Source organism: Mobula birostris, chromosome 4 (assembly GCF_030028105.1).
Source record: "Mobula birostris isolate sMobBir1 chromosome 4, sMobBir1.hap1, whole genome shotgun sequence".
Lineage (NCBI taxonomy): Eukaryota > Metazoa > Chordata > Chondrichthyes > Myliobatiformes > Myliobatidae > Mobula > Mobula birostris.
Window position 1 is genome coordinate 180,511,800 of NC_092373.1, and position 13,316 is coordinate 180,525,115.

General features: G+C 40.2%; 1 protein-coding gene across 1 annotated transcript in view; it reads right to left on the minus strand.

Moving 5' to 3' along the window:
• Window positions 1-13,316, minus strand: part of uvssa (UV-stimulated scaffold protein A) — a 269,384-nt gene that overhangs the window by 160,156 nt on the left and 95,912 nt on the right. Inside the window, exon 13 of the mRNA XM_072256627.1 lies at window positions 7,104-7,293. Within this exon, the coding sequence (XP_072112728.1) occupies window positions 7,104-7,293 (190 nt within the window). The remainder of the gene's footprint in view (window positions 1-7,103; window positions 7,294-13,316) is intronic.

Here is a 13,316-nt window from a genome sequence, read left to right on the forward strand (position 1 = left end):
CTTCTGCACCTAATGTCTATTGTCTATATCACCCCCTGGCATGGGAACTGATCACTGGGCACTGCAGAAAGTGGTACAGTCATCCCAGCACATCTGTGGATGTAAACTGCCCTCCATTGAGGACATTTACAGCAGCAGGTGAATAAAGAAAGACTTGAAGATCATCAGGGACACCAGTCACCCCAACTATAAACTGTTTCAGCTGCTTCCGTCTGGCAAATGGTACCACAGCATTAACGCCAGGACCAGCAGGCTATGGGACACCTTCTTTCTACAAGCCATTAGACTTACAAATTCACATGCCTGTACATTGCAACGGAGTCATAACACAGAGATTTTTACTCCCACAGGTTGTGGGATGGATGTAAGATATAAATAAATTCAATATTCATATTCAATACTCATATATGGCTCACAGTGCACTTAAACCTCTAAGCTCCTGGGAATTCACATCACTGAAGACATCACCTGGTTATTCAATATCACCTCCCTGAATAAGAAAGGACAGCAGTGCCCCCACTTCCCAAGAAGATTGAGGCAAGCGAGGTCCCCCAACTCCCAACTGATCTGAATTTTACAGATGCACCACTGACAGCATCCATTGAGAGATTATCAATGAGAAATGGCGGAACAGACTCGATGGACTGAATAGCCTAATTCTACTCTTATGTCTTATGGTCTCTTTTCCCAGGATGAGGCTTTCCTTTCTAGGACATCAGAAATGTCCTTCTTCAAAGAACAGCCTTTCCCCTTCTCCTCCATTGATGCTGTCCTCACCTGCATCTCCTCCATTTTCGTGATATCCAAACTACCTCCATCTTTCTGCCATCTTAACAGGGATAGAGTTCCTCTTGTCTTTACCTTGAACCCCAAGAGCCTCCACATCCAACACATCATTCTCTGCAAATTCGGGACCCTACCACCTAAACACACCTTTACCTCTCTCCCATTCTCAGTGATCACTCCCTTCCATGATTCCCTTGTCCGTTCATCATTCCCCACTGATCTCCCTCCTGGCACTCATCTCTGCAAGCAGAAGTACTAGACCTCTCATTCACCTCCTCCCTCACCTCTGCTCTGTGTTTACAAGGGAAAATTTGAATGAACTCCCCACTTCAGACCCCCACAATACCCCAGACTTGCCAGATCTCATTATAACTGTAACAGGCATTCAGAAGCTTCTCGAGAAATTACAGCCTAAGAAAGCACCAGGACCTGATCAAATACCAGCTATGATTCTAAAGAGTTGTGCTTCCAGTCTAGCTCCCGTTTTGCAAAAGATATTCCAGAAGTCTATTGATAATGGGACATTACAAGACAATTGGTCGAAAGCGAATATCATTCCAATTTGTAAGAAGGGCCAGCGTACAAACCCGGGAAATTACAGACCAGTTTCATTCACTTCCATCCCTTGTAAAATTCTTGAACATATTATTCACAGTCACATTATGGACCATCTAGACAGACAAAATGCTCTTACTCACCACCAACATGGATTCCGTCAGGGCAGATCTTGTGACACGCAACTTGCAGGGTTGATCAATGACTAAGCAAAGATCCTTGATAATAGAAGCCAAGCAGACTTGATCATACTTGACTTCCGTAAGGCATTTGACACAGTCCCCCACCAGAGATTGCTAGATAAGCTTGAACATGTGGGCACTAACAACAGCCTTCTACATTGGTTAAACATGTGCCTTACCAACAGACAGCAACGTGTGCTTCTTCTTGAGGGGGCAGAGTCCCCTGAATCTCCAGTAACATCTGGAGTGCCCCGGGGACCATTGTGGGACCCTTACTTTTTCTCATTTACATCAACGACTTGCCAAATATAGTCAAGTCCAAAGTCAGACTTTTTGCAGATGACTGCATAATCTACTATGAGAGAAAAAATGACCAAGATGCTCAGCTGCTGCAAAACGATATTGATTCATTATGTCAATGGGAGTCTCAATGGCAAATGTCCTTCAACTCATCTAAATGTTATTCTGTGCATGTCAGTCACAAAGTTAAGCCAATCAACGCGACACATGACATGAATGGACAGATTCTTGAAACAGTCACCCACCACCCAGATCTTGGTGTTGAAATTAGCAAGGATCTTAACTGGGCATGCCACATCAATCCGATTACAGCCAAAGCAAATAAAATGCTGGGTATCCTGAGAAGAAACCTCCACTCATGTAGTAAATCCGTCAAGGACATGGTATACAAGACACTCGTCCGTCCAAAGCTTGAGCACTGCACGGCCATATGGGATCCCCATCAAGCTAACAATAAGAAGTCCATCGAAAAAATCCAACGTTGTGCTGCTCGCTTTGTGTTAAACGATTACAGCAGGAAATCCAGTATCACCAACATGCTCTCTAACCTTCAATGGGAACCACTTGAAAACCGACGTATTAAACTACAGTTAATTTTCATTTTCAAAGAAGTTCACAACATCACTCCATCAAACATCCAAATTCGTCACAGGGTCAGTTCAACTCAACAGCAAACTGGACCTCACATTTTGGAAACTCCTTCATTCAATAAGATTTCCTACCAGTACTCCCTCTACCCAAGATCAACAAGAGAGTGGAATCTTCTGCTGCCAGACCTGCGCAGTATTTCTGACATTAATATTTTTAAAAGATAGACTCAATCAAATCGATTTAGGGGACCTAGTCAAAAAAGCTTACTTTACAATTTATCTCCCACGCCGTTCATACTGACTGCACGTTATAATAGCCGTCCGGCAGTGCTTGCGCAGTACCAAGCAGAAGCAGAAGAAGCAGAGGCATTCAGATCCCCAAACAGTCCTACCATGTGAGGCAACACTTCACCTACAAATCTGTTTGGGGCATCTTGCTTCTGTTTGAAGCATTGCTTGGTGCTTGGTTGTTGGCAGGTGGGGTTAATACCTGACTTTCAAGAGCACTTGTGAGTTATGTTATGGCTGGACTTGGTCCTCAGACTGCTGGAGAACAGTGCAGAAAGAACAGGTGCTGTTTTCTCCCGGTAGGGATTAGTTTTTAGTTCCAAGTGCTCCTGCCACGTTTTGTCACCCTGCAACCTTATCCTTCAATCTCTTTGAATTATGGAGGACAGCGTGTGTATAAATGTCTCTCTCCAGCAGACTTCATCATGATCATCATGACTCCAGTATTTCTACTATTTTTTAATGTTTCTTAATTGTACATATGATTTTTTTGTGTTCTATCGCTGAGCAGCAGTGAACCATCTGATTGGCCTATCAGAGTTCTCTTTGGGAACTAGCTGACTTGATCAGCATTTCTGATCTGGCTATTGTTCACGATTGCACTTAATAATTTTTTTTTTAAATCTTTCCAGTACTCCCAAATGCTGCCTCTTCTACATTGGTGAGATACAATGTAGATTGGGGAGGGTGCACTTTGTCAAGCACCTCCAATCCATCCACAACAAGCAGGATTTCCTGGTGACCAACTATTTAAATTCCTACCCCCGTTCCCATTCTGACATGTCGGTCCATGGCCTCCTCTTCCACCAGGATGAGGCCACTCTCAGATTGGAGGTGCAATACCTCATATTCCTTCTGGGAAGCCTCCAACCTGATGGCAAGAACATTGTCTTCTTGCCCTTCCGGTAGCACTATTAAGGGGGCAACTTGGGCGAACAGTTCCAATGGAAATCTTCACACATTCCTGTTTTAGACTGCCACAGCCATGGACAATACAGTATGCAACATTGTTTAAGGTGTTTTAAAGAAATCTATCGTTACTCAAAATTGACAAATCACAGACAGCAGTCTCGGTCACAACTGCAGTGCTCATTTAGGTCAGCGGAAGAGAGGATGCCACGCTAGATTAAAAATTCATTGAAGGAAAAGAGGGTTCTGACTTCCACTACCAACTATTATGCTGACAAACATATGGTTTCTGGAAAATGAAATCAAAGACTTCAGAGCAAGATTGCTGTACCAGAGGGACATCAGGGACTCTTGTGTTTTATTGTCTTGGACACTGAGTCTTAGACATCCCCTGCCATTCTGGACATAGTATTACAGCTCACTGGCTTCACGATTCACCACCAAGATAGGACTATTGAGTGTTTCAAAGGCAGAGTGATTAGTTCCTCATGGTGCACAAATGTAGTGGTCCTGTCCCAGTCCTGCTCACACAACCTGTTCACTGAAAGCCGCTATTTCGTGCTAGCTAAGAATTGGCCCGTTTAAGGAGCATTGCAGCACCCCCCCCAACAAACCCACTAGCTGCCATTTAGCTGTTGACATCACCGTGCCTATAGAGTACAAATCTAGTGCGCTGAAAACACGTGCTCTCTTTTGCTCTCTAAGTCACTGTGGATGATTTGCGAATGGTACCATGCTAACAGTGGAAGTGTGCTGCGGTAAGAGAGGGCCCGAGTGCACACCTTAGATAAGTATTTGTAACTGGGTGCACTTGAATGGTTTACTGAATGTTTAATGTTTGTCTGGTCTTGTAAATAAATGGTTAACTTACTTACAGGTAGTGAGCATCTTCTGTCCGTACTCACTGAACCCGCAAACCTGATTTCACACAACATTGGTCTATACCAACGCTTGTGGGGCCTTGAGTACACAAAGCACATATCCATTTTGCTAATCCCTGCACACAGACCACTGGTTAAACAAGTCAAACCAGTTTACAGGCAGATCAGGACCCGGCCAGAAGGTGCCACCTCAGCAATGCAGGACACAGCACTTTGAAGCACAGTCTGGAGTATATACAGGAAGGCAGTTACCTACGATCTTCACATTAATATTTATGAACGTGTACAGCTGCTGCTAAGTTAACAAATTTCATGACATATGCCAGTGAAAATAAGATTATCACAGATTCTGATTTCTGAGGAGATTGATGCATGCAAGGTTCCCCTACCAACTTTCTACAGGAACAGCATTGAGATTGTCCAGTCTAGCTGTATCACTACGTGATATGGAAGTTGCAAGGAATCAGACCACAAGACCCTACAGAGGATAGTAAAAAATTATTGAGAGGATCACCAGGGTCTCCCTCCCCACCACCCCACCATTTGTGACATTTACTGGGGGCGCTTTATACGTAGGGCCCGAAACATTGCTGCAGATCCCACAAACCATTTCATCAACTGTCGTCAGGAGAGAGCTACAGAAGCATCGGGAGTAGGATTGCCAGATTGAAGCAGCTTCTTCCCGTAATTTATGAGACTAATGAATATCGAGACCACCAAGGTCTCATCACTAGGACAGTGAACTGTTTACTGGTTACCTGTGCTGCGCACCACATGTACTTTAAATTATATCTTAATAGCTTATTTGTGGTAATACTCTATTTCATGTGCTGTGTGTGACGTTATGTTTTATGAGTACACCATTTTCCGAAGGAACGTTGTTTCATTTGGTTGTTTGTAAAGTCAGATGACAATAAACTTGAACTGAAAAGGATAAAGGGCACTGCCCCAACCATGACTGTGCACAACCTGTAACATGTTAGCTGGCTGCTGACTGGAATATTTCAGGAGAATAGAAATAACAATAAAGAAAAGTTATGTGGGTGCACCGCGGTCCAGAGGAACACCGTTTCATTTGGTTGCCTATGTACAGTCAGATAACAATAAACTTGAACTTGAAATGAAATTTAATGCAGACAAACGTGAGGTGTTGCACTTTGGGAGGACAACCAGGATGGGACTTACCTTCCAGAGGTTCTGAAGTCTGCCCCAAATTTAAGCTTTTTTAAGTCAAGGCTTAATACTTTTCTTTTCGCTGTAGCTTTTAATTAGAATCTCCTGCACTTTAACTTATCATATCTTATATATACTGCCTGAAATTTGATGTTTGATTTTTCTATCTTGTTCGATGTAAAGAACTTTGAACTGCCTTGTGTTTGTAAAGTGCTATACAAATTAACTTGCTTGCTTAAATAACAGGAACAGAAGCACTTTGAAAAGGGGGATAAGAAAAGCACTGGACTTATTGTGGAGCAGACTCGATGGGCCAAATGGCCTAATTCTGCTCCTATATCTTATGTGCTTATACGGTGAGCAGTAGAGAACTGATGAGTGCTATAGAACAGAGATACGCGAATACAGATCTAGAATTCCTTGAAAGTGATGTCACAGGTAGATACATAGGGTCGTAAAGAGAGCTTTTAGCACGTTGGCCTTCATAAATCAAAATAGAGTACTGGAGTTGGATTGTTGTATTAAGATCTTTTAAGACGTTAATGAGGCTTCACTTGGAGTATTATGTGCAGTTTTGGACATGTACCTACAGGAAAGATATCAATCAGATTGAAAGAGTGCAGAGAAAATTTATAATAATGTTGTTCGAACTTGAGGACCTGAGTTATAGGGAAAGGATGAACAGGTTAGGTCTTTATTTCCTAGAGTGCAAGAGAATGAAGGGAGATTTGATAGAGGTATGCAAAATTATGAGAGGTAAATGAAACAGGCTTTTTCCATTAAAGTTGGGTGAGACTTGAACTAGAAGTCATGGGTTAAGGGTGAAAAGTGAAATGTTTCAGGGGGACATGAGCGGGAACTTCTTCATTCAGAGGATGACGAGAGTGTAGAAAAAGCTGCCAGAAGTAGTGGAGGATGTAGGATTGATCTCAATATTTAAGAGAAATTTGGATAAGTACATGGATAGAAGGCGATGGGCTGAGTGCAGGTGGATGGGACTAGGCAGATTAATAGCTCGACATGGACTAGATGGGCTGAAGGACCAATTTCTATGCTGTGGTGTTCTATGACTTTATAAGCAATTCACCTTTAGGAGCTTGTGCTAAATTCTGTACTTGGTCTTCCAAAATTTAATTTAACTTGATTTTTTAAATATATATTTCTTATTGTAATTTATAGTAGTTTTTTAAAATCATTATATATTGCAAAGTACTGCTGCTGCAAAATGACAAACTTTATGCCAATGATATTAAACCTGATTCTGTTTCTGTACATGGTCTTCCAAAATTTGTATCCATTAAACTGGCATTTCAGATATGGTGGAAAAGAGATTGTTACTACATTTGCAGTTTTATCAAAAGCACCATTTCCACTGACAGAACAGAAACAGAAGCACTTTGAAAAGCAGGATAAAAAAAAGCACTGGATCAAGTCCTTACTTGTTGAACACTCGCTTCTCCAGCCTTGATCGAGTTGTATTATTCTCCTGGTTTAAGTCAGTGAGATTCGGATATTTTTTCTTTTTTCCTTTTCCTTTTTTCCCTTTTCCTTTTTGTTCACATCTTGAGGAGCCAAGGTCTGCTCCTGTGGCAGCTTCAATGTCACGCATCAATTCTGGATCCCGCCAGTCTGCCAAGGAAGGAACATCATAAATTTCCAACAAGACTAGAAATGATACTTGCTCCTTTTTTAAAGCTCCCTTCTAGAATACTTCTTTTCTTTCTTTTTAAATCTTTTTATTAATTTTCAAAATTATAAACACAATAACAATGTTAATACAGAGAGATTGGAATAATCTTATTACTAAAAAACGTATACAGAAAAAATTTCAAATAACATAGGTATAATAGACTTCCAAACTCATGATGAAATTAGTCATAAAGAAAAAAAAATAAAAAGAAAAAATATATAAACAAAGAACCCTCCCCAAAAAGACAAAAAAAACCAAACACTTAATCCCAAAAAAGTAAACAGAACAAAACAAGGCTAGACCAATATCTTAAGTCGAACACGTTCAGTAATATCATCAACTCCGCTCCTCTATTCATATATTTTAAGTCATTAAAGAAGGATTCAGAAAGGTCAAATTACATCATATGAAAATGTTGCATAAAAGGTTTCCAAGTTTCTTCAAATTTAACCGAAGGATCAAAAATATCACTTCTAATTTTTTCTAAATTTAAACTTAATATAGTTTGGGAAAACCACTGGAATGTAGTAGGAGGATTGGTTTCCTTCCAGTTCAATAAAATGGATCTTCTGGCCATTAAAGTAACAAATGCTATCATCCGACAGGCTGAAGACAACAAAGATCTATGTTCTACCACTGGCAATCCAAAAATTGCCGTAATAGGATGGGGTTGTAAATCAAAACATAGAACTGTTGAGATAATATCAAAAATATCTTTCGAATATTTTTCCAAGAGAGGACAGGACCAAAACATATGAGTTAAAGAAGCCACCTCAGAATGACATCTGTCATAAATAGGGTTTATATGGGAATAAAACAGGCAGAATATTTCAACCCTGATTCAAGTATGACTCCCATCTTCATATACCTCAAGTCAAAATAAATGCTTGTACTTAGAAAATGAACTTTGGGTTGTAATTACACTTATAAACAGGAATTTTTATATTGCTCTAAAGCAGGGGGTTCCTAACTGGGGGAGGGGGGGGGTCCGCCAACACCTTGTACAATGGTATTGGTCCACGACATTAAAAAAGGTTAGGAACCCCTGCTCTAAAACATCATTCATTTTCAAGCGGTTCAACATTGTATCAGACATAGTGACATAGTTTGAATGCATTAAGTAAATTTATTATGTAATGCACGTTCAAAATGAGGCAGAAACAGAACTTAGAGCGGATGACCTTTCTCATAATTTACATCAAGCGAAAACAATAATTAAAAGATTGTATCATTAACAATTAATTGAATAACGTGTAAACAACTTGGTTCATGTATAACACAGGATCTGTGGTTCAATTAAGCACAGACGCTGCTATTGTTGAAACGTGACTACATTTAAGTTGGGGATTTCATAAGAAGCCAGGGCCACAAAAACGATCTAAAATAACCTGCCAGAAGAAACCAGTGGGCCAAGCAGCATCTGTGGAAGCAAACTGATTTCAAGCCCAGATCCTGCATCAGGACAAGACAGAAGCGGGATCCTGTGTCGACACACATCCCTTTGTCTTCACAGACACTGCTCAACCAGCTCAGTTCTTCCCACCGCTTACTTGTTGCTCCAGATTCCAGCCTCTGCGGACCATTGTGTCACCACACACAAGATGACTGCCATGGTCAGTATCAGATTTATGCAGAGCGTTCTACTAAATATCTTGACTATTAGCATGATGTTGGAGACTCAAAGCTCAAAGTAAATTTATTAGCAAAGTAGATATACGTCACCATATACTACCCTGAGATTCATTTTCTTGCAGGCATTCCTTCACAGAAGAACAAAGAAATACAAATAGAATCTCATGGTCTAATAGAATCAATGAAAAACTACACACAAAGGCTGACAACCAACCAATGTGCAAAAGATGACTAAACTGTGAAAATACAAACAAAAATAAATAAATAAATAATACTGAGATGAGTTGTGGAGCCCTTGAAAGCGAATCCATAGGTTGTGATATCAGTTCAGTTCTATGGTGAGTGACGTTATCCACACTGGTTCAGGAGCCTGATCATTGAAGGGTAATCTGATGGCATGGGACCTCCTTCCTGATGGCAGCGGTGAGAAGAGAACATGCCCTGGATGGTGGGGTCCCTGATGATGGGATGCTGCTCTCCTGTGGCAGTGCTCATTGGAGATGTGCGCATTTGTGGGGAGGGCTTTACCTATGATGGATTGGCCTGTATCCATTACTCAGATATTTGATAAAAATTCTGGATGCATTAGAAGACATTGTCCTTTCCAGTGCAGAGAAAGAGTTTTTGGATTTGATGATTTGATGTGCTTCAGTTTGCTGAGTTAACAGCCCTAGAAGAGAATGAGGCCCATCTGGCTGCCTGCAGTCCCATACCTATCTGGTCTGGATGGGGAGAGCCAACTTTGCTGGCTCTTTATTCTCTCGAATCACGCAGTGAGGCATCAGTGGCAAGTAGTTCTCCAGATGCCTAATCCAGAGACCCAGTACTGAAGCACAGCTGGGCTAGCAGTACTGTCTGTGAAAACTGTCAGGCTATTGAGAGCTAGAAACTGGTTGCAATATTTTGGATCGGAGGCAGAACACACATGCCAAGATTAATCAAGAACCAGACAGAAGGAGTGTGCCAATATTGTTGGGAGGTGAGGAGGGGAGGGATTAATGGGGTGGTAGTAGTAACTGTTAAGGAAAGTAGTGGCAGAGAAAGGAGAAATATTACAAGATAAATTGGAAAGGGAGGAGTACCAACCCAGAATCAGTTGAGTGAAGGAATCTATTAGTTTTCTGTTGCCAGCTTTTAAGCAATAATCTGGCTAGGGTAATGACACCTGGAGATAAACTGAGGATGTTTACCACGATGATATCAAAGCGGAATGACTTCAGTAATGCATAGGGGTTGAACAGGCTGACATTGTTCTTCGAGCTGAGAAACTACGAGGGAGCAAAGGAAATCTTCCTTTGGCAGTGGGCTGATAACCAGAAGTCTTAGGTTCAAGATAATTGTTGTAACAGTGGGACTATTTATTTTTATTATGACAAGACCTTAAAAGGCCCGGACTGAACATATTCCATGGGAACTTTCGAATGGTATTTTAAATGAATGCAGGGTTTTGGGAAGAATGCTGAAGGACTAAATTGAGCAGCTCTTTTAAAGCACCAGGTTGAAAATCATGAAAGAATGAGTGAAACTGATATCATGGAACTCAATAAATATTTGAGCTTCCTTCAAATGACTAAAGAACCCAGTCTCTTTGCAGCTCACCAAAAAACCTGCTCCTTAGATTTCAGAAAGAAAGGAATGACCTGATATTGTTCCACTTACAGTCTGCACTTGGATAGATACTATGATTCCTGCAGGTTTAAATCAGCACTAAATGTCTTCTACAAATGGACTGCAGTGAGATAAGGGGGGAGAGAAAGTGAGGGGTCCATGAAGAAAGTTGTTCCAAAAGATTTATTTAACCTTGAAAGAGATTAAATACAAAGTGACACAAGTCAAAAAGTGAAACCATTAATCCATGATTAAGACCAAAATAAAGCAGTTAGGCACAAGCCCTTCCAATAACAACAAGGCGGTACCAGCTTAGAGTCCCATGAATGGGACGCTTGTATAAATATGGCAAAAAATACTGGGGCCCAGTCAGTATGAAATGAGCATTTCAACAAAATGAAAGACCAATTTAAAAGCCTTTGAAAAGAAATCAATAGTGTGCCAAGGAAGAACAGTCTTTAGAGCCTTGATGGACCCTAAAGCTCTTCATATAGTGTTGCTGACTTTACTGATGGTGAAAAAAAATTACACAGTTTGAGAAGAAAAATCAATACTGTAGTTAGTAAAGCAATGCTATTTCACATCTGACTGGCCAGAGGCCTGCCTTCCCGCCGTTGCCCTCATACCTGTTTGTTAACAAGTCACTAAAGGTTGAAAGACCAGATATTCTTGAGTACTGACACAAAAAATAGGTACTTAATTTGCTCCTATGTGCGAACCACTGAAAAGGATGAAAGCTTCAGATTTGTAGGTCGTTGTGCTTTATCATTGATTCAGAGAATCAACACCTAAATCATCATTACTTGGAGTATTTGCATTACATTTAAGGCTTTATGTAAACACTGCAAACAGGGACAGAGTCAAGAGATTTAGAAAGGATCAGACTAGAGGAAGCACAACTATTCTACGCACATTTTCTGCTGTCATTCCCAAATAGATTGTAATACTGTTATGTCTAAGTTCATTCACTGTGTCAAACAGTATTTGGGATTCAATCTATTTTAAAATGGAACACTGAACACTTCGAACTGCTGAATTCCGACTAAATTCCTGATTCAAAGCCACCTGGAGGCAGCCGGGCAGCCACAGCGAGGATCACAGATTACGTGCATGGCCATCAACTGGGTTTTAACTGCAAATCAAAAATCTAAAAATGTGCATTGCACAAGACTGAAATTATTTGATGTTTAGCTTCAACAAACATCAATAGCAAATACATCCCAAAGCCAAAAATATGTCAAGAATAACAACAGTATATAATATTTCTAGATTCTCTAGTAGAAATCCAAACATTATTTTGTTTAAGTGTTTTTCTTGTTCATTTATCTGAGGCATAGATATACAGGGAAATGTTAACTAAAAATATACTGTGAAGTGTATTGGTATTGCAGAATGGCACAGTTGTAACAATCTATTTTAGGGGTAAAAGAAAAAAGTAAAAATGTCCAAAATTTGGCTGCTGAAATGTCCCTCTCAAATTATTCCTCTCCATCTTCTTTTTAAGATACTGATATTTTAGGAATTATTGAGAAAATATGAAGCATCAATATTTTGGTTTAAGCACAGCAGAAGGCAAGATTGAAATATATATAAATTAATAGAAGTCATTTGCAGTCTCCAGCAGTGCAGGCAATGATTCTTTCCAAATATCTTGCTGAATTATGCAATGCTGTTCAATGAGACCATCGTGATTTTAGAATTCAGGCTGTCCAATGGAGATAGTTATTTTATGGCGTGACCTCATACCTACGTCAGGAGCTGTTGGAAATATAGTATGAGTCAAACTGCTTTCCTCATGTAACATGAAATTTAAGATCCTTATGAAACAGCCTGCCTATTTAGCATTTATTGTATTGGGTAGAACTAATTTGGGTGGCACGTTAGTGTAATGGTTAGTGTAACAACATTACAAAGTCAACAACCCAGGTCCAATTTCCACTGTCTCCAAGGAGTTTGTACGTTCTCCCACAGACCACATGAGATTCCTCCTGGTGCTTCAGTTTCTTCCTACATTCAAAAGATATACAGGTGAGTAGGTTAATTGGTCACATGGGTATAACTGGGCAGCATCAGCTTGTTGGGCTGGAAGGGCTTGAATCGCTAAATAAATAAAATCATTCCATAATTGGAGTTCATAAATACAAGAGCTGCTTTGGTAAATATTACTGCACTCCATGTTGCAGAATTTCTGATTTATTTTAAATACAAAGATTTTCAAATATCAATAAGCTCTTGCAATCAACAAGCAATGCAATCTAAAGAAACTTAAGCTTGGTCATCCGGATAATTGGACCTAGGTTTTTTTTTGCCTGGGGAATCTTCAGACATTCACGAGACTTCATAAAATACTGGCCCTATGCCATAGGTGCATTCCTCGGGGTTTGTATGGGCTTTGAATTTAAACAGAAGTGAGGTTTTATTGTGAAGGGATGGCAACAAGGAAACTAAGCTGCCAGAACAGGAAATAAAAGCAAAAAATACTAATTTCTAATGCATTTGTTGCAAGACCTTTTGCACAGGTGCCACATATATATAGATGGGTCTAGGCTTCCACTACTGACTTATCAAGTGAATACTTTAGTTTAACAGGTGATACCTACAAAAAGCTTAAAACATGTTGGAGGTTGCACCTCATTTTTTCCATAATAAATTTGCATTCGTCACCTAGAAAAGGCTTTGCTGGTCAAAAGTTGAAAAACAAAACTGGAAATTAGGGAATGTA